Here is a 22,926-nt window from a genome sequence, read left to right as displayed (position 1 = left end):
GACTTCTTGTCTTAGACATATTTTGTAAAATGTTATAGATGGCCACACAGATGAAGTTGATTTATGGAAAAATTTGTACCTTTCTACTATGTGAAATTTTTTGATACCCGTTCTACCCTCATTGTAGCAAATTTCTTGAAAGCTAAGAATTGTAATTGATCATTTATTAAAAGCCATTAATAATGGAGAGGGAGCTCCAGAATTTAGACCCAGTGACAACAAAGGACCAGCAATATAATTTCCAGTCAGGATATTCTGCACCACAGACTGGGACTTGCATGTCTTGGTATTTCCCTGCATCCGCTACCCTTACCCTTTGTTAGTAGGTGTCGTATTTTGGGAGGAGTGCTATAAAAATGGCTAAGTAAGTAACTGCATAGAATTGTACAGACGGTACACTGCAACTACTTAATACCAATGGGGAGGCAACATATTAAGAGAAGTTGAAGGGATACCAATCAAGTAGACTGCTTTATCAAGATGTTTTCAAGTTTCTTGTCGCTATCAGGAACTAGAACATCCTGTTTGACCTTGTAATCAATCAAGTAAAAAGCATCCTAACATACTGCAGAGTAGTAGGTAAAAGTTTGGTGTGCAGTCGTCCAGTTACTGTCTTATTGGGCATTATCTACCATACCTCCTCTGTATTCTCTTTTCCATAGATGCTGCCTGACCTGCTGAGTTCCACCAGCATTTTATGTGTGTCTAGCATATCAACTATTTTCATTTAAACTAAGCTAGAATTTCACTGGTGTGTTTCAGTGCAATTTTTGTTTACTTTTCAAATGATTGCTTTAAATAGAATTATCAATCCCCTTGCATAGCATATACAGGTATATTAAAATGCATTGTTTTATCAGTTAGGTTTAATTTACTTTATAGGGTTAATATATTTTCTCTTGCCTATTTAACCATACTCTTTGCATAAACATTATTCAGGATATCAATTACTTAAGACTGATAGTCATATTGTAGTGAATGCCTTGAGGAAAAAAATGGTTTCTAACTAGAGAGCTCTCATTAACTCCTCTCCAGATATGGAATTAATGAATCTAATTTCATCTTCAAAAGGTGCATATTGCTTCCAAGGTCTGTTTGCAACATGTGAACAGATAAACAACATCAATGCCACCTGTCAGTGCTGATAGAGTGGTAACTAAAAGAGTATAATCTGCTGTGTTTCCATGACCCTAGGTTGCCAATAAGGAGTCTTTTCAAACATGAAGTTGCTTCATCCACAATATGTCACATTAATTCCTTAGAGAGTAAGTAGTCCCATCTCAATCCTGCTAGCTCCAATTTATATATTCCTTTCAAAAGATTTTACAATTCATAAATTAACCTACGTGGCTGTATGAACTAGGAGCAGGAACAGGCCACATGATCCTGCTCTACCACTCGTAAGATTGTGGCTGATCTAATAGCAACAATGTGTTCTACCACCTAACTTTCAGCTATTCATCAGGAAACCAGCCAACATTATCTGAAAATACTGAAACATTTCTTCCATGGTTCTTTGACAATTCCAAAGGCTCATGGCCTTTTGAGAGAAAATATTTTACCTCATCTCTGACACGAAATTCTTCGTTTTTAAAATTATCCCTAGATTATTTCCATGTAGGTTACCGACATGACTACCTTTTTCATTTACTATGACTTCCCCCTGACATAATTCACAGTTGCTGGGCATATATCATCAATTTCCTACACCTTCACTCATCCTCCAGCCAGAGTAAGGATCCAGGATCCCCTATCCTTGCCGACCTTCCAGCCAGTTTCTGTATTAAATGGATTGTCCTTTGCCATTTTTGGTACCTTGAATGAGATTCCAAATTCAAACCACACATGAGGCTGATTAACAAGATAAAATCCTATGGTGTTACAGGAAATGTCCTGGCATGGATAGAAGAATGGCCGACAGGCAGGAGGCAGCAAGTGGGAATTAAAGGGGCTTTTTCTGGGTTGACTTCCACTGACTAACGGTGTTCCTCAGGGGTCAGTGTTGGGACTGCTACTTTTCACATTGTTTGTCAGTGATTTAGATAGTGGAACTGATGGCTTTATGACAAAGTCTGCAGATGATTCAAAGATGGGCGGGGGGTGGTTGTTGGTGGTGCTGAGGAAGCAATGGGATTGCAGCAGGACTTGGACAAATTGGAAGAATGGGCAACATAGTAGCAGATGGAATACAGTGTTGGGAAATATGATAAATATGATGCATTTTGGTATAAAAACGAACAATAGTGCAGACTATTATCTGGATGGCAAGAAAATTCAAACATCAGAGGTGCAAGGGGACTTGGGAGTCCTCTTACAAGACTCCTGGAAGGTTAATTCACAGATTGAGTCTGTGATAAAGAATGCAAATGCAATGTTGGCATTTATTTCAAGTGGAATAGAATATAAAAGCAAGGAGATGATGCTGAGTCTTTCTAAGACACTTGTCTGGCTGCACTTGGAGTATTGTCAACAGTTTTTAGGCCCCTTATCTCAGAAAGGACGTGTTGTCATTGGAGAGAGTCTGGAGGAGATTCACAAGGATGATTCCAGGAATGAAGGGGTTAACATATGAGGAGCGTTTGGCAGCTTTGGACCTGTACTCACTGGAATTTAGAGCAATGCATGGGAGTCTCATTGAAACCTACTAAATATTGAAAGGACTAGATAAGGTGGAAGGGAGAGGATGTTTCCTCCAGTGGTATCCTGAACTAGAGGGCACAACCTCAAAATTGAAGGATGACCTTTCAGAACAGAAGTAAGGAGGAACTTTTTGAGCCAAAGAGTGGTGAATCTATGGAATGCTCTGCCACAGGCTACAGTGGAGACCAAGTCCATGGGTATATTTAAAGTGCAAGTTGATAGATTCCTGATTGGTCAGGGCACCAAGGGATATGGTGAGAGGGCAGGTGTATGGGGTTGAGTGGGATCTGGGTTCAGCAATGATGGAATGGCAGAGTGGCTGGATGAGCTGAATGGCCTAATTCTGCTCCTATGTCTTATGGTCTTAAACATCCACCTAGCAAGTGGCCATTCCCTTCACATTTCCCCTATCTTTTCCATCTTCAGCAACTACTGTTTACACAGCACTCACTGGAGCAATGGCAGGAGATGCAACACCAACTCTTTTACCTTGCTCCTTGCAACACCCAGAGACTGAGTGTTTTAGATGCATGTGAATCAGCATTTTCAATCGTTTATTTTTGATGCTTATTTTGTGTATTTACATCAGAGAAATGCAGATTGTGTAACCTCTAGTTATACAATTGTCACACCTGCGCCTATATCACTTCCCTCACCACCATTCAGGGCCCCAAACAGTCCCTCCAGGTGAGGCAACACCTCACCTGCAAGTCTGTTGTGGTCATCTACTCTATCTGGTGTTCCCAGTGTGACCTCCTGTATATCAGTGAGGCCTGACGTAGATTGGGAGACCACTTCGCCGAGCACCTTGGCTTCATCTGTCAAGAAGCAGGATCTCCTGGTGGTCACCCATTTCAATCTGCTTCCCATTCCCATTCTGACATGTCAGTTCATGCTCTCCTCTACTACCACATTTCACCTATCACCTGCCACCTTGTACTACTTCCTCCCCTCTCCCCACTTTCTTCTCTGACCTCTCACTTTCTTTTCCACTCCTAATAAAGAGTCTCAACCCGAAACATTGACTGTTTACTCTTTTCCATAGATGTTGCTGGCCTGCTGAGTTCCTCCAGTATTTTGTGTGTGTTGCTCTATATGGTCCACGGGGGTGACCCCACACTAATTGCCAATTCCACTCCAACCCTTGCCTATCTGGCTGCAGTGTCCTGCATTGGCCCAATGAGACCTAACAAGAATAAGGAGCAGCATGTTATCTTAGGTCAAAGCCCATTGTCGTCTTCAGATCTCAAAATACAATTAAAATGTTTCAGGTATTGAGTTTTGCTGTTGGGTTTTACATTCATATCAACTTTTTTTTTCCTTCCCACATACACTACCTGGTGTGCTAGGAATTTCACAACTTTCTTTCTTTTCCAATATTTTTATTAATTTCTTACATAAAAGAATACAGTACAGTAGAATAGATAATATATATTGATTATAATATGAAATCACAGATAAGGTGTAATTACCCCATATGCATATAAAATTAAATATAAACATAATATTGAAAAGAGATAATTATATTATTACAAAAAAAATCTAAACCCTCTACCAGAAAACACAGCTGTTAGGTTAAAAAAAAAAGGAAAAGATCCTTATCATATAGTAGAACATATTATTTGCCAATATATGTGCTTAATAGCAAACCAAAGACTATGAAAATAATCCAAAAAAGGTCCCCACAATGTTAAAAAATCTTGTCTAGTTTCGGAAATTGAACAGCAAATCTCTAAATTTAAGCAAGATTTCACATCATGTAACCAATGAGTATGAGTAGGCGGAGTGGCGTCCTTCACTTAAGCAACAGTGTCCTCCTGGCTATAAGAAAACTAAAGGCCAAAATATGCAGATCATGTGTCTCCAAAATAATATAATTTCCTCCAACAATACCAAATAAGGCCATGAAAGGATTAGATTTAAAATTTACTTTAAAAAGCACCAAAAAAAGTTTGAAACACTTTCTTCCAGTATTTTTCAAGATTTGGACAAGTCCAAAACATATGGATTAATGAAGCTTCTCCAATATTACATCTATCATAAAAGGAAGATATACCTGAATAAAAACGAGACAGCCTATCTTTAGATATATGGACTCTATGAACCATTTTAAATTGTAGAAGGAAACGATGGGAATGTAACGAAGAAGTATTAACCAATTTAAAAATTTCATTCCAAGTGTCCTCTGAAATTGAAATCTAAATCTTGTTCCCAAAGATTTTGAATTTTATCTAAAGGAATATTTCTCATTCCTGACAACATAGCATAAATATTAGAAATAGATGCATTTTGGAAGGGTTTCAAATTCAAAATTAAATCAAATAAATGTTTATCTGGACTTTTAGGAAATGTATGAACATTCATATCAACTTTTTTTCCTTCCCACTAGGAATTTCACAACTTTAATATGTCCTTTTGTGCTCTCTCTTCAATTTCCCTCATTAACTTATTGTCTTCACTCCCATTAATCACTACAACAATCAGAGATTTCCCTTTCACCCTATCCATCCATCCATCCATCTCCTGACATCTCTACCATACAAAACTGAGCAAAACTCAAGTGTGCTTATGTAACGACTTTAATAATAGTAAGATGGGTATTAAGTCCTTATCATGTGAGATTTGAATGAATAATGAGATTTTGTTTTAACATAAATTACTGTAAATTTACAATTCCCATTCACTGTTCTCTGATTAAACCAGCAATTACAGTTCCATAAGCATCAGCAGCCTCTAAACCTCTTCCAACTGCCTATCATTAAATCATGAATAGTAGTCTTATTTGTAGGGATTGTGACAGGTGCAGTGAACATTATTTGATTGCATATCCTTCAGGAATTGTATAAATAGAGCAGGTGGCCAACACATTCCACACTGCTGGTAGCACACTTTAAGGATACGAGAATCCATTAGCAAGGTGGGCTTGAAGCACGTGATTTGCCATGATCTCACTAAGCATGAAGGACCCTAGAGGAGCAGTATGGCTTATTCCTGCTTATCGTTTATTTGTTCTTAAAGCTGCACTTCTTAATCAGAGATTGCAGTTGGTCTGTTTAATCCAGAGTTATACAAAACTGCTTCTCAATCCTCTGTGCAAAGATTCTGCAACTGAAAATCAACCAGAGTGCTTCTTGTTCAATGGAAACACAAGGCAACAAATGCCGGAATGTGGACTAATTAATTATCAGCTGGTCCAGCAGCATCCATAGGAAGAATGAGAGAGTTGATGTTGCAGGTCAAAGCCCTGTGTCAAGACTCCTTATTGGGGGTTCTCATTCAAGCCTTTGCTGAAATTATGTGATATGTGCTGGATGAGGTTATGGCAGACCCTCCCCATGATGCCCTTCAGTTTTTGGAGCCTACTGATGAAAGTTTGCATATGAATAAAAAGCCATTTTGTTATGGAGCTGTAAAGTGATCTCTACTGCGAAAATGTAGCTTAAATTGTAACTCATGATCATCAAAGGAAAGGAAGCAGAGGAGCTTTCATAACTCAATGCACAGATTTATGGTACAGAGCATAAAAGGTATCAAATTATAAATCCTTTGCTGTCAGTATCTGGGATTGAAAATATACCTATTTTCAACAGAGGTCATAACTTCAAGAATTGATCATTTCAAACAACAGAGTGAGTTGTATATTTTCCGCAAACATGAGGAAATCTGCAGATGCTGGAAATTCAAGTAACACACATCAAGGTTGCTGGTGAACACAGCAGGCCAGGCAGCATCTCTAGGAAGAGATACAGTCGACGTTTCAGGCCGAGACCCTTCATCAGGACTAACTGAAGGAAGAGCTAGTAAGAGATGGGAGGGGGAAGGGGAGATCCAAAATGATAGGGGAAGACAGGAGGGGGAGGGATGGAGCCAAGAGCTGGACAGGTGATTGGCAAAGGGGATATGAGAGGATCATGGGACAGGAGGCCCAGGGAGAAAGACAAGGGGGTGGGGAACCCAGAGGATGGGCAAGGGGCATAGTCAGAGGGACAGAGGGAGAAAAAGGAGAGTGTGTATAAAAATAAATAACGGATGGGCTACGAGGGGGAGGTGGGGCAACACCTTATATTCTGTCTAGGTAGCCTCCAACCTGATGGCATGAACATTGACTTCTCTAACTTCTGCTAATGCCCCACCTTCCCCTCGTACCCCATCCGTTACTTATTTATATACACACATTCTTTTTCTTTTTCTCTCTCTCCTTTTTCTCCCTCTGTTCCTCTGACTATACCCCTTGCCCATCCTCTGGGTTCCCCCACCTTGTCTTTCTCCCTGGACCTCCTGTCCCATGATCCTCTCATATCCCTTTTGCCAATCAACTGTCCAGCTCTTGGCTCCATCCCTCCCCCTCCTGTCTTCTCCTAACATTTTGGATCTCCCCCTCCCCCTCCCACTTTCAAATCTCTTACTAACTCTTCCTTCAGTTAGTCCTGACGAAGGGTCTCGGCCTGAAACGTCGACCGTACCTCTTCCTAGAGATGCTGCCTGGCCTGCTGCGTTCACCAGCAACTTTGATGTGTGTTGCTTGTATACTTTCCGGTTGTGTTTCCTATGGCATTAATTCTGCTTGACTGATTTTGGTTACAGGTAAGTAATATTCCAATTGAATGTTATAAAGCACCTAGACATTGATGAAACCATTGATTAAAATCTCACATGAAATGCTGATACAAAAAGTTTAAGGCAGTGGAGCCCAGATAAATTTTGGTAATGTTAAAGATTTGGTACAGTGGAAGCCAAAGATTTCAGTTAACAGAGTTATAATAAGCTAGGGAGGTACACTGCTACAAAATACCAGACTAGTTCTAGAGTTTCTTATTATCTATATGACTGACCTTAATTTGAAAATATGTAATATTTGCTCATTTTCACAATGAATTAGAATAGGAAGGTGAGGTTGCTTGTCTAGTTAAGAAGTTAAAATATGGCAGAGACATTTAATCAATATTTGTAAGTAATCATAACCATGACATCAGAAATGGAGGATAAATGTTAAGGAATATGATCATTACAGAGACAAAAAAAGAATGCAGATGCTGGATTCTGGTGCAACATACAAAATGCTGGACAAACTCAAGTGGGTCAAGCAGCATCTTTGGTGAAAAATGGAGAGTCGATTTTCAGTTCAAGACTCTGGATTGGAATACCCAATGATTATCTGAGTAGGGATGAAAAAAAATCTTCAACAATGATTGTATCAGTCATTGCAGATAGGCAAATACTGATAATTCTAAATTACAACCACATATCGGTATGTTTTAGGACATAATGTTGAAGCTGTATGAAACTGGCTGTACAGAAGAAGTTTGAATACAGTGTTACAGTCAAGGAGGTACTGTTGCATATCTAGGTCCTGAAAACTTTGCTGAAGCTAGCAAGAGTAGGTGCTTGCAGATAGGTGTCAAGTTATGAGAAAGGAGGAATTTTCAGTAGTGTATAAGATGCCAAAAAAGATTTATTTGAGTATTAATTCATGGTGAACTATGATCGAGAAAGATGAATGATGAAGCTAGTAAAAGTCAAAATCAAGTCTGGCATCAGAGGATGTTTCTTCATGTGAAGAGAGATTAGTAATGGAATGGATTTCCAGGTTTATAATAGATTCAAAATCTTTGGAACCGTTAAGCAAACTGTTGGATAAAATGAGGTGGGATCATGGGTTTTATGAATGGAATGGAAGGAGTTGTATAAACCAAGCAGTCACTGTTACCATTGTGTGGAAAGTGACAGTGAAGTAAAAGTGCAGACCCATCATGGCAAAGCTGGCACGAGGGGCTGAAAGACATCTACTGTTTACACTTTTAAATTTACCTTAACAATATATGATCACTAAAGCACAAATTGTTATGTTGCTGACACACAGTGTCAAGGCACCACAATCCTGACCCATGGTGCTATCTGTATGCAATTTGTACCTCCTTGCTATGATTGCATGGGCTTCCTCAGAGTGCTCTGGTTTCTTCCCACGTCCCAAAGATGTGCAGGTTGGTAGAACACTGTAAAATGGTTCTAGTGGTCTATATAAATGATAGAGTCTGGGAAGTTGAAGAAATAATAAAATACAGGATTAATGTAATGGGTGGTTAACGGACAGTGCAGGCACAGTGAACCAAGTAACATACTTTCTATGACTTAATGACTCTTAGACATGATATCAATGGTTACAAACTATGGCAACCAGCTGTGCACTATAGATCCACTCAACACACACAAAATGCTGGAGGAACTCAGCAGGCCAGACAGCATCTATAGAAAAGAACACAGTCAACGTTTCAGGCCAAGACCCTTCATCAGGACTGGAAAGTCAGAGCAACACCTGGATAGCCTCCAACCTGAAGGCATGAATATTGGTTTCTCCTACAGGTTAAAAAAAAATCCTTTCCCCTCCCCTCTTCTTCTATTCTCCATTTACCTCTTCTCACCTACCCATCACCTCCCCTTGGGTCCCCTCCTCCTTCCCTTTATCCTATGGTCCACTCTTCCCTCCTATCAGATTCCTTCCTCTCCAGCCTTTTATCTTCCCTGCCCACCTGGCTCACCTATCACATTCAAGCTATCCTCCATCCCTTCCCACCTTTTTTATTCTGGTATCTTCCCCTCCCTTTCCAGTCCTGCTAAAGGGTCTCGGCCCGAAACATCGACTGTGCTTTTTCCCATAGATACTGCCTAGCCTGCTGAGTTCAAGTCTTCCCCAGTAATGCTCCTCAACTCTTCCTCCACTATATTGACAACTGCACTGGCACTGCCTCACATACTTCATGCTGAGCTTGTCAATTTGATTAACTTTGCCTCAAACTTCCACCCTTCTTTTGAATTTACTTGGTTCATCTCTGACACCTCCTTCCCCTTTCTTGATCTCTCTGTCTCCATCACTGGAAACAAACTGTCAACTGATAAATTTATAAACCTACCGACTCGCATGGTTAACATGACTATACCTCCTCCCATCCTATCTCCTGTAAAAATACTATTCCCTTTTCTCAGTTTCTTCACCTCCACCACATCTGTTCCCAGGACCCGTCTTTTGACATCAGAGGCATCCTCCTTCTTTAAAGTTTCCTCTCTCCTCTATTGATGCTGCCCTCACCATCATCTCCTCCATGTCCCCAACATTCACACTCACCCTATCTTCCCACCACCTTAACAGTGATAGTGTTCCTCTTGTCTTTCCTACCACCCCATCAGCATCCAACACGTTATCCTTCGCAACTTCTGCCATCTCCAAAGGGACCCTACCATTAAATATATCTTTACCTCCCCCCATCCCACCTCCATTTTCCTCAGGGATCACTCCCTCCATGATTCACTTGACAACTCATCCCTTCCCACTAATCACCCTCTCTGCACTCATCCCTGCAAACAGCCTAAGTGTTACACATACCCCTACACCTCCTCCCTCACCTCCATTCAGGGCCCCAGGGAGTCCTTCCAGGTGAGGCAACACTTCGCCTGCGAATCTGCTGGGTTTGTCTATTGCCAATCTTTACGTTAGTTAGACTTGTTGTAAAATGGGGGACTGCTTTGTTGAGCACCTCCACTCTATCCACTACAAGAGGGACTTCCGATGGCCAAACATTTTAATTCCTATTCCCATTCTTGTTCCAACATTTCACTCCAAGGCCTTCTCTTGTGCCAAGTAGAGGCCACCCTTGGGGTGGAGGAGCAACATCTTATATTCCATCTGGGTAGCCATCAAACCAATGGCATGAACATCGATTTCTTCTTCCGGTAAACAAATCCCCCCACCCCCATTCCTCAATCTGACCTTTTACCTCTTCTCACCTGTCTATTACTGCCCCCTGGGTAACCCTCCAACTTCCCTTTCTCCTATTGTCCCCTCTCCTCTCCTTTCAGATTCCTTCTTCTCCAGTCCTTAACCTTTCCCACCCACCTGGCTTCACCTGTCACCTCTAGGTAGCCTCCTTCCCTCCCCCCACCCCAACCACTTTTTTATTCTGGCATTTAACCCCCTTCCTTCTCAGTCCTGAAGAAGGGTCTCGGCCCAAAATGTCAACTATCTATTCATTTCCATAGATGCTGCCTGACCTGTTGAGTTCCTCCAGTATTTGTGTATTGCTAAGTATTGAAAGAAGTTACGGGGAAGCAGAGCTGATATTTATATAAAGTTGATGTGTTTGCTAGGGACTTGCAGAATAGCATGCAGAGGAAGAGAAAAAACACAATCTCAGAAAATTTTGGAGATATCATTGCGGTGTTTAAATAAACAAACCAGATGCAAGAACAGTCTTGAAGAAATGGTCAAAGAAGTCAAGATGATAAAAACTGCCATGACTCACTACATCAAGTGGTTACAGAAGACTAAGGTATAAAGAACAATGGTGCGAGCTATAAATTGTATCATTTGTGAATTTGACCTGAATTTTATTGGGTCTGTGGCCAGAGCAGAAACCAGACTGAAGCAAATCTAGTAAGGATATTCAAGAGAGGGAGAGAGAGATGGCCATAAGACACTGAAGTCACAAATTGACTGAAAATGCTCAATGAAGGGACAAATTTTATTCAATGGATGAAAAGGTAAACTGGTGACCCTGGTGTTAAAAAGAATGAAGCCTGAGAAAGTAATGTTGGGTAAGATGGTTTATGGATGGAAGCATTCATTATTAGGAGTTTAAATTTCTTTTGTCTGTTCACGTCATATGGATGTTGGTGGAAACGCAAGAGCTTATTGTTCTATTCTAATTACTATGGTACTGAGGGAATAGTGAACAGCCAACTGCATTCGTGGGTCTGGAGTCACATAAAGGCTAAACTTCCTTCCCTGAAAAACATTAATGAACCAGCTTTTTAACGACATTCAAATGGCTGCAATTTCAGAAGTGTTTCATTTTTTAAGTTTAATTCTCCAGTTGTCATATTAGGATTCAAACTTTTGTCTCCAGGTGAATAGCCATGACCTCTGGATGATAGTCCAGTAGCATCAGCACAATGCCCACTACACCCAAATTCAAGATTCGAGATTGTTCAATCATTTTCTGTACATAAGTGTAAAGGAGAATGAAATAATTGTTACTCTGGATCTGATGCAGGACAAAAGAAAAAACACAATAACAAAAAACAATTATATAAATACATAAGGTAACTTATATACATTGATTGTATGTACATAAACTGGTGTTAAGTACAGGAGCGTCTGTACATAAGGTGACTCTGACAGGAAATGATAAAGTAACAGTGGGGTGGTTAATAGACAGAGGAGTTAATCAGTTTTACTGCTTGGGAAAAGTAACTGTTTTTGAATCTGGTGTGGATGCTACGTAACCTCCTCCCTGATACGAGTGGGACAAACAGTCCATGAGCAGGGAGGGTGGAATCCTTCATGATGTTACTGCCTTCTTCCAGCACCTCTCTGTATATATGTTCTTCTTGATGATGAGTAGGCCGATGCTGGCGATGCATTGGGCAGTTTTAACCACGCATTTTGGAGCCTTCCTGTGTGTCAGTGCAGTTTCTGGAGTATGCATTGATGCAGAATGTTAGGATGCTCTCGACCGCAGTTCTGTAGACGGTCATGAGTATCGATATGCATAGTACAGCTTTCTTCAGCCTACGCAGAAAGAAGAGGCATTGGTGAGTTTTCTTGACTATGTAGGATGTGTTCTAGGTCCATGAGAGATTTGAGTGAGATGTGCACTCGCAGGAGTTTGAAACTGCTCACAGTTTCCACTGCTGTAAAGAGGAGTGTATGCGGCGTGAGTTCTCCTGAAGTTGATGCCCATCCTTTTTGTCTTGTTAAGTCTGAGGAAGAGGTTACTTGCCGGGCACCAGGCCTCGGACTCTTCCAGCTCCTCTCTGTAGACTGTCTCATCGTTGGCCATGCAGTCACGTGTGAGCAGAGTGTACAGCAATGGGCTCAGCACAGAGTCCTGGGGGGGGGGGCACCCTTGTTGAGAAGAATGGGGAGGGAGAAGTGGTTGTGTATCCCAACTATCAGAGGTCTGTTGGTAAGAAAGTCCAACATCCAGCTGCACAGTGGTGTATTTAGACTGAGGAGTATGGTGATATTGGGTTTGCTGATCTTGAAGTTCTAAACTCAGACGAAGACCTTAAGCTGTTTCTGATATAAATAGCTACAGGAATCCTCACAAAATGGAATCTTCAAAGACTAGTTCATTTCCCTGTGATCCTCCACGGCAAGCTTATCGACTAACACCCACTATTTGAGTGGTGGGTCGCCCCCTCCCTACCAAGAAGGTGATACTTCCAGGTAACAAAGTAGTTTGAACACAGTTCATTTACTTTCAGTGATATGTGTTTAAATCCAAACAACATTCTTAAAACACATTTAAAACTCATTGAAGATTTCTATCTTATAAAAGGCTTCCAAGTTACAAACCATTTCTAAAACACAAAGGATTTCCAAAACACATTGACAATTCCTATAAGCTAAAAAGACATAGCAATGAGCTGCAGACAAACCAGTCATCCTTCGCAGAACTCATAAGCAGAGGAATGGATTCTGGTCCCCCATTTTTCTGTTATCCTTCTTGATGTTCTTGCACCATTCCTAAAAAGTCTGGACTGCTCTCTACATTTATATTGTTTCCCTGCTACTTGGGTGATTTCACACGTGATATTTTTTCAGATACATTTAAACACAAATGGTCTAAAAGCTTCTGGAAACAGAGATCCCAGGTACCCACAGTTAATGCTGTGAAGCAGACTTGCTTGAGTACATAAATCTTCCAACCATTAATACGTTAGCTAGTTGATATGATAAGTGATAATATCAATTTGGTCTGCAAGTTTCTTTGAATGAAATAATTTAGCCTGTGTTGTCTAGTTTGAAACAAGCCAAATTAAGTGACCTATTGTCTTACACTGCACCCCTTGAGCAATCAGCCGAGATGTTGTGGGGTGAGAAAGTCTGTGCTATTGACTTGTTTGCAAAGCTGCTTCTTTAAACATCAGACTAATTACTGCTTGCTATTTACATCAAGAACTAAAGACTGGCTCACATTTATGATAAGCAACTAAATAAAAAACATTGGTTGGAAGATTAACTCACTAAAAACAACACTTTGATCTTCAGAAGCTCACAGCTGCTGGGTTTAGAAAGTTGAGCTTGGCAAAAGGCAAGGCCCCCAGACCCTGGACAGTGAATATCCATCAAAAAAGACTTTTGGACAAGTACACAGATGGGAAAGGTCTGGAGGGATATGGGCCAAACACAGACAAATGGAACTAGCTTTTCTGTGCATCGTCGTCAGTATGGACAGTTGGGTTGAAAGGCATGTTTCCATACTCTATTACACTATGATTCAATGAATGGCAGAGAGTAGGCAATTTCCAAGAACTAGCACATCAAAAACAGATAAGGAACATTTATTCATTCCAGAGCAGAAGGATTTTAAAACAAAAGAATTAAGAGCAAGAGTAAACCATCCTGGCCATTGAGCTTAATCTGCCATTTAATAAGATCATAGCTGATCAGGTAGTGGACTTACCTTTTCCCCATAACCCTTAATTTCCCCTGCTATGCAAAAATCGATCTAGCTCTTTTGTAAATATATTTAATGAGGTAGCTTCTACTGCTTCTCTGGGTGGAGAATTCCACAGATTTACTACGCTTTGGGAAAAGCAGTTTCTCCTTGCTTTATTTAGAGATACAGCCTTTCCGCCTCTTCGAGCTGTGTTGTCTCAGCAACCCCTGACAGCCATGCTTTAACCCTAACCTAATCATGGATCATTTTACAATGACCAATTAACCTACCCAGTAGATCTTTGGAATGTGGGCAGAAACCAGAGGAGCTGGAGAAAACCCATGCATTCCTTAGGAAGGACATACAGAGGCTCCTTACAGAGGACACCAGAAATGAATTCCGAACTCCAGCGCCCTGAGCTGTAATAGATCCACACGAACCACTATGCTACAGTAACGCCATAAATCTATTCCACTGAATCTTGAGGCTATGTCCCCTGGTTCTAGTCTCATTTAACATTGTAAGCCACTTTCCTGCCTCTGTCTTATATACCCTTTTCATAATTTTATGTTTCCATAAGATCCCCCCCCCCCATTCTAATGCATTGTCTCAGGCAGCTCAATCTCTCCTCATAAGTTAACCCTGTGATCTCTGGAATCAATGTCGTGAACCTCCTCTGCAACATCTCCAAAGCCATTATGTCTTTGGGGACCAGAACTGCAGGCAGTACTCCAGCTATAGCCTCACCAGTACCCTATACAGTTGTACATACCTTCACTGCGCTTAAATTCAATCTTTCTAGCAATGAAGGGTAATTTTCCATTTGTCTTCTTGGTAACCTGTTGCATCTTCGAACCAGCCTTTTATGATTCATGCACAAGCACTCCCAAGCCCCTTGGTATGCAGCCATCTTTCACTATTTCAGTAATAATTTAATTTCTAACAACATTGTTCTCCATCTGTCAGATCCTTGCCCACTCAAGAATTCAGTATCCACCTGTCCCCCTCTGTCCACAGTGCTCATTATGTCCTCAAAGGGCTCCAGTAAGTTTGTATATTTTAGTTCAACTGTAAAAGCAGTAGGAATGTTGGCAGGAGAAGGGGGTAGAAAGAGATATGTTTGACAAGGGAAGTGGAAAACATTCTGCAAAATTTGATTGCACCTCCAAGAAGATCACAACCTTATCATAGCTTGGAGGCTTGCATGTCTCAATGACCTGGAGAACTAGGGTCACCCATGCTAAACGGCTCAAAGGACAGAGGCTAGATTAAGAGTGGTCTACCTGTCCTCCAGGTTCAGGGATTCAGCTCAGGTCTAATAACCCTGACTGGTAAAACAAAATTATTATGGAAACTGCATCTGAGTGGCCAGGGACAGAGGGAGATGGAGGACCTTCATTGCTGCCCTAAATTTCAGCAGGCATAATGGGCAGTAAGTAATTTTACTGGTACTTAAAAATCTTATGCTGCTAGGTCACCAGAGATGTGGATATTCGTGTGGATTGTAGAATTTATGTTTTGGGAAATTCTACTGGAAGGAGGAAATTAAATAATTGTTACAGGAAAGGGGACGATTAGATTAAAGTCTTGAAGCTGAGTAAACAATGATAGCAAAAGTTAATTACGCCCTTGGGAGGATGATAGACTAGAAGAATTTGAAATAACAGGTAAAATCAATGGGGAATTTTCATAAACATCGTATACAGTATTTCATTACCTGTTCTTGCAATAAATTAAGAGCAAACACAATTAACAATATACCTTTAATTGTAATTTATTGCCTTTTTCATTCAAAAAAGTTTTGTGCTTATGTAGTGCATTTCATAACAATGATAGTTTTAGTATGCTTCAGGGCCATCACTGCAAACTGAGAAATAAATACGAGTATTGAATTTTGGTTAATGTTCATTTTTACTTCAGTGATCTTATCAAGTTGGAAATTTCATTTTTGATGTTATATCTACATTTGTCAGCCTTTTGATTTGCTTTCCCTTTCAACATCACATTGCTTTATTCTGAACATGCCAATTTAAAAAAAATCCAGGTCGCATATACTTGTATTCATTATGTTGACGTATAAAGAGGAAACCGCTTATTTTATTATTGTCGTGGTTTCTCGTTTCTCACAAACGACAAGGAGACGCAGAAAACCTGTCAAGACGTTTTAAACTTTAATTTGCAAATCAAAGTTGAGACAATCAGAAAGCTAGTAGCTGACTGCCCGTCGAGGCTTGTACACAGCATTCTTTATAGCAATCTCCTATCTTAGCTACATTATCATATCCAATCGGCCTGTGATTACATATCATCAATATATCCGCTCTCGACTTTCCACTATTGTTTTATTCCCTAACTTAGTTATGTCCTAGTTTACATTTTAGACCACATGTCTTCTCATCCCTAACCACAGTTATTTCTTAGTTGGTCTTGTATTGACATACTGCCACATATTTCATCACCTTACTCGCCACCGTTATCTTTCTACTTGGTTTCATTCTAGTTCTCTAAATGAATTAATAGTGAACAGGTCAAAAGTCATGGCTACATAGTGAATACCTTCTAATGAGCTAACATAGAGAATATTGTAGAGAATACAATGTGTGCATTTGAGTAAATACTGTAATACATTTGAGTAAATACTGTAATGCATAGAAAATACAATGTGTGCATTTGCATTTTCCAATATAATATGTTGATAAAATATTGTTTAACATACTGCTGTTGCCATTCAGTAATGGATGACATATTATATCCATTACTACAGCCTCTGCACCACCATATTAAACAATCACAACCCAGGCAGCCTAACTAGTACTGTATAAGGTTTAAAAGTGTAACTTTTCCCACCAGATATCAGCAACACGAACTCCCCTTGCAATTCCCTCTCCGCGTAGGCGTACGTCCACACCCCCTGTAGCATGTGCAAGTGACTTAGCTCATTATACTTCTACACTGCCTCCAGTTCAGATTCGTTGGTGTATTGCCAGTCGCGGTTTCTCTGCTTCTCCTGCCTTTGCAGACTGAGCCAGCTTGGCAGTGAATGATTGACAGCTCGGAGGAAGGCGAGCAAGCGGGCGCCGGGTTTGCCTGCAGCATCGCCATTGTTGCGGCCTCTCGGTCAGACAGCGGGAGAGTCAGAGCGACGGGTGTCACGGCCACCTCACCCAGCGTGACAGGCACGGGGAATGTTCGCCGTTGCTGGAATGACCGGAAGGTAAAAAAAAAGTCACGACTAGTCACTTTTCATTGTGCTTGGATGTGTCTCCACGGTGCTTTGAGGTTGTCTGCATTTTAAATTGTTTTAGCACCATTCAGGCTGAGGCAAGGAGGTACTTGGCGGGGGCGACTCGATGGCTGCAGTTAGTGCTTTTTCTTCGTCTCAGGTTTTGTTCTGTTTAATTAATTTTTAAAAAAGGCGGAAACGAGGCAGACCCCTCCAGTATTAAACTGCAAGCTCTTTTCCTGATGATTTAAAATTAATTAAAATTTCCGTCAGTATGTAACCCTTAAATTTTGAGATTGCTAAAAGTTAACATGAGTTGTTTAATCTTTGGTCACCACGCCCTTCAATGCAAGATTAGTAATGTTAACTTCTTTCAAAAGTTACATTGTATTAAACTTTGTAACTTGAGGCCTAAACTAAGTGCCGCCCTCGAGTACAATGAACATTGGAGAGAGTTATACTCTTTTTTGGTTTTTAACTCTTAAATGCACATTTAAGCCAGGAAGTAAATGCAGTAACGGGCTGGGAGTCAGAGTGGCTATGTCAGCATAAAAGAGGGGGAAAAAATCCACAATAGAGCCAGAAAATTACTCATCAAGCCTGTAATCACTACAAAGAGTAGATTGAAAAAAAATCTGGATGTCAGTTTTCATTTCTGGCTAAAATTTGAGATGTGTTCTATTTTGAGTTTTGGCTCCTTGAAGCTTTTTCACTTCCTTAAGATGTACTAGGTAGATTTTAAATTTATTTTAGTTAACCGATTGTAGACTGAGCCATGTGGATGGAAATTTATATTAACATACACAAGGCAGCATTTTAGATATCTTATCACAGATTAGAGAAAATCTACAGATGCTGTAAATCTGAGCAATGCACACAAAATGCTGGAGGAACTCAACAGGCAGTCGGCATCCATAGAGAAAAGTACAATTGATGTTTCAGGCCAAGGTCCTTCGGTAGGACAGAAGGGTCTCGGCCTGAAACATCAACTGATCATTCATTTTCACACATGCTGCCCGGCCTGCTGAGTTCCTCCAGCATTTTGTGTGTGTTGTTTTAGATATCTTGTATGATTTGCACAGGTTGGATTTTAATGTTAATAATTTAAAACTAAATTAAAATATATTATTTGTCAGAAGCATTTGTTCAAAGCTCAGTTTCACTGAATGCTTGCTTTTTAAAATAATAGAATACTTCAAGGAGCTTCATTGAATCCTAATGGAACAATGGCATTGGCACCAAAACAATGAAGGAGACAGAACTGATGATACTGGGTCAAATAACAACCATATTTTCCTTATGACATAGAATGAGCCCATATTAGACTAATGAATCTACGCCAGCTCACAGAACGATCCAATTTTCCACTAATTTTTCCTGTGACCTATCTTTCCAGATTCCCATTAACTAATAATAATAAATACTTTATTGATCCTGAGTGGGAAATTCTTTTGTTACAGCACCAACATTTAAAAACACACTTAGCAGTGTGCAGACTTAACTAATAATAAAGTACAGAATAATATACACAATAATTTATCATGTGCAGTAATTTGCAATAATGTATGAAATAATGAAACAGACTACTGTACTATGATGTATGTTCTCCTTTCGCACAGAGATGAGCTGTTGTATATGCTTACTGCATTTGGTAGGAAAGATTTTCTGTAACAATCCTTATGACAGCAGAGCTGAATGAGTCTGTTTGAAAGGGTGCTCTGCTGCTTATTCAGTAAGTCATGGAGAGGATGTGCCAGATTGTCCATAGTGGTGTTCTACCACTCATCTACACAGGGGAAATATACAGTAACAATTTAACTGCCAACCCACCAATCTTTGGCATGGTGGAGGAATGTCATGAGGTCACAGAGAGATCATACAGACTCCACACAGATGCTATTGGGTGTCAGCATTCAACCCAGGTTGCTGAAGCTGTGAGCCTGCAAATGTGCTAGCTGTGCTGCAGAAAAAAAAGCCCAGGCAAGGTCTAGAAGGCAGTCTAATGCACAGATGTGGAAGTCGATGGGGAATGACAGATTCAGATTCATTGATTGTAAGGGTGGAGGCGGCTATAAAGAGAAATTTAAAATCAAGAAAGCGAATCATAAAATTAATAATTGTTGGATTTAAAACTGGTGGACCTGGTTTATAACGTATGATTGTGAGTGTAAGGATGACCAAAGACACTGAGAGCAGACGCTGTGTCTGGAATCTATTATGTGATGAGATTAGATCAAGGGTCTAATATTGGTCCATGGCATAAAAAAGGTATGGAACCCCTGGATTAGAAAGAGGAAAGGATTGAAGAATGTGCTTGAAGACTTCTTGAAGAAATCCAACACCTCCACTGAAAACGTCTGGGGGTGGCTACTCAAAGAATAATGGTTAGTGCTTGAGTCCGTGAATATGGAGCGCAGAGAAGCTCTGTGAATGTAGCTGAAGGAGCATAGCTCCTGTCTATCTGAGGCAGAATCTGAGTTCCTGCACAGGCCCCACCAGACCCTACAAAGTTGGAATGGAAGCAAGTCATCTTCTATCCTGAAGGTCTGCTTCAGATGAATATCGGGATGGGATTTAACTAAATGTTTAGAACCAGTTTTAATATTTCTGGCGTATATCATGAAATTTGTTGTCCTTTTCAAGCAGAAGGATATGTAGTTACGATTTAATGAAATGTTGGATTTGAGTAGCAAGTTTTTGGATGAAAACTTCAGTTATAAAGGAAGAAGACAATCTGAAGAATGTCTTAAGCTTTCAGCAACAAATGGCTGAAGTGGTGTAGAGATGTGTGGTACTATAGAGGTGGTAGTAGGCAGCCTTTGTGATGGAGAATGAAAAGCCTTGGGAGATACGTAAATGATCAATTAACACTTAGAATTTTAAATGAATCTAATGAGACAAATACCTCACCTCTTTAATATTAAATTGCAATGTGTATTCTAGTGACCACATTTAAATTTTCCATATAGCTAATTCTTTATGCTCAGACTGCTGGTGGGAACCATTGGTTAAATTTGGGCGAACTAACTGTTTGATAGGAAGCTCCGTTTATAATTTGTATGTTGCATTGCCTGTGATAACTGCACTTCAGTCCAGTTATATTTGTAATTTTTTTTTGTTGAACTGTTTCCACAGTTGCACCTTTTAACAACTGTGTCTTCAGTTGAATTGTCCAGTGAAAGACGTAGGATAAAAGGTGTAAAATTTAACAAAAGATTAACCTCTCTGAGGTTAAGCAAATCAGTTTCACGATCTGTTTCCCTTCATTTATTAGTTATCTTATGTTTTTTTTTCCATCTTTCTGGGCTCTTCCAACAGCATTTTATTTCAGTTTCCAGTAAATAATTACAGAATTGTTCCATTAACCAATTTCCCCATGTTATTCCATGTGACAGATTTAATGTGCCTGGTCCAATTAATTTCTGACTGAGCTTCTGTGTACACTTAATAGAAAATTGGAGTGATTCATGTTCTTTGTAGTAAAGACATTTATCCTTCTCAGTCGCAATCGTTCAATCACTTGGGTTGAAATTATGCCCACTGGTTCTAGATTCTTCAACAAGAGGAAACAACCCCCTGCCTCAGTGACTGTTGTCTAGTAGCACTATCCACTCTGATGAAGTCCTTTGAGAGATTGGTGATGAAACACATCAACTCCTGATGGAGGGTAACTTGCATCTGCTCCAAGTTGCCCCATTTCTTTTTTGTGTTTGCACTTTTTCCATCACTGCCTGTATGGAGTTTGTACATTCTCCCCATGACCATGTGGGTTCCCTCCGGGTCCGAAGGCATACTGGTTGGTAGGTGAATTTGACATTTTATATTGTCCAGTTATTGGACTAGGATTAAATCAGAAGGTTTCCGGGCAGCACAGCTCGAAAGGCCAGAAGGGCCAATTATGCACTGTATCTCAATAGATAAATAAAAATAAAATGTTTATTTAATTTTATGTGCTTATTGTAATTTTGTTTTTTTTATTATTATGTATTGCAATGTCCTGCTGCAAAACAGCAAATTTCACAACGTATGCCAGTGATATTTAACCTAAAAGCCAAGGGAGGGCATATAATAGAGCAAAAATTAGTGAGCTGAAGAGATAGTGATGAGAGACAAGGAAATGGCAGATAAACTGGATAAGTATTTTGCAACAATCTGCACTGTGGAAGACACAAGCAGTATGGTGGAAGTTCCAGGTGTCAGGGGACAGAAGTGTGTGGAGTTGCCATTACTAGGGAGAAGGTTCTTAGTAAGCTGAAAGGTCTGAAGGTAGTTAAGTCATCTGGAGCAGGTAGTGTACACCCCAGGGTTCTGGAAGAAGTAGCTGAAGAGATTGTTGAGGCATTAGTAATGATCTTTCAAGATTCTGAAATGATTCTGGAAGACTGGAAAATTACAAATGTCACCCTCTCTTCAAGAACGGAGAGAGGAGGAAGAAAGGAACTTGTGAGTCAGTTAGTGTGACCTCAGTGGTTGGGAAGATGTAGGTGTCAATTGCTAATGATTGGTTTTGGGGTTGGCACATGATGAAGTAGGTCGTAGTCAGCATGGTTTCCTCAAAAGAAAATCTTGCCTGACAAATCTGTTGGAATTCATTGAAGAAATATAGCAAGCAGGATAGACAAAGGAAATTTGGTTGATGTTGTGTACTTGGATTTTCAGAAGGCCTTTGACAACATTCATCAATGTTCCCTCTACTTTGTCATGACCAGAGCATGCAAAAATCTTGTACTGTGCAATTTTTTGCCCAGTGACAACAACAGGTGTGCATTGAATTTTATATATAAAGGTATTCATTTTAACAGCTAGCAAAATACTGTCAATAAGAACTTTGATCTCCTGTCAGTTTGATTGTTTTCGCTGTCATTCATCTGCACTCTTTCAAAACATCTGTAGCGGGTACTGAAGGATTTTCTTGCTGGAGCTTTTGCACACTGTCCATATGTGGTTTGCTTGCTAAATGACCCTTTAAAAAGTCAAGTATCCAAATATCACTCCACTTCTTCCCACTTGCAAATTCTCCAGCAACATTTGCATCGAGACAATACATGCAGGTAACTCCAGTTTCTGTATTGTGCATAAGTAATTTTCCTAACTATATGTTCCTGACCTCGTGAACTTTCGGTGTAGAAGTTTCTATTTTGACCATAAGAGAAAGGAGCCAAATTAGGCCATTTGGCTCATCAAGTCTGCTCCACCATTCCAACATGGATGATCTGTTTTTTCCTCCGTCCCATTTCCCCTGCCTTCTCCCTGTATCCCTTCATGCCCTGACCAGTCAAGAATCTGTCATCCTGACTTAAATATGTATACAGATTTGGCCTCCACAGTTGCCTGTGGCAAATGAATTCACCACTCTCTGACCAAAGAAATTCTTCCTCATCTCTGTTCTAAAAGGACGCCCCTCTATTCTGAGGCTGTGTCTTCTGGTCTTAGACTTCCACCATAGGAAACAAGATTTCCACATCCACTCTGTCAAGGCCTTTCACCATTCAATAGGTTCAAATAAGGTTACCCTTCATTCTTTTGTATTCCAGTGAATACAGGCCCATAGCTATCTGATAAGTCATTCAAACCTGGAGTCATTTTCATGATTTAAATGGACTAGCAGTTGTTTTGTGCTTCATA

At 40.1% G+C, this 22,926-nt stretch overlaps 1 protein-coding gene across 1 annotated transcript in view; it reads left to right on the top strand.

Annotated features, from left to right (window-relative positions):
• Positions 1 to 17,038: 17,038 nt before the first annotated feature.
• LOC140200210 (LIM and senescent cell antigen-like-containing domain protein 1) overlaps positions 17,039 to 22,926 on the top strand; it is a 109,119-nt gene continuing 103,231 nt past the window's right edge. Inside the window, exon 1 of the mRNA XM_072263192.1 lies at positions 17,039 to 17,292. Coding sequence (XP_072119293.1) covers positions 17,264 to 17,292 — 29 coding nt within the window. The 5' untranslated portion in view covers positions 17,039 to 17,263. The remainder of the gene's footprint in view (positions 17,293 to 22,926) is intronic.

This window comes from Mobula birostris, chromosome 7, assembly GCF_030028105.1.
Source record: "Mobula birostris isolate sMobBir1 chromosome 7, sMobBir1.hap1, whole genome shotgun sequence".
Classification (NCBI taxonomy): Eukaryota; Metazoa; Chordata; class Chondrichthyes; order Myliobatiformes; family Myliobatidae; genus Mobula; species Mobula birostris.
The sequence above is the reverse complement of the archived record's forward strand: the minus strand, read 5'-3'. Positions and strand labels throughout refer to the sequence as shown.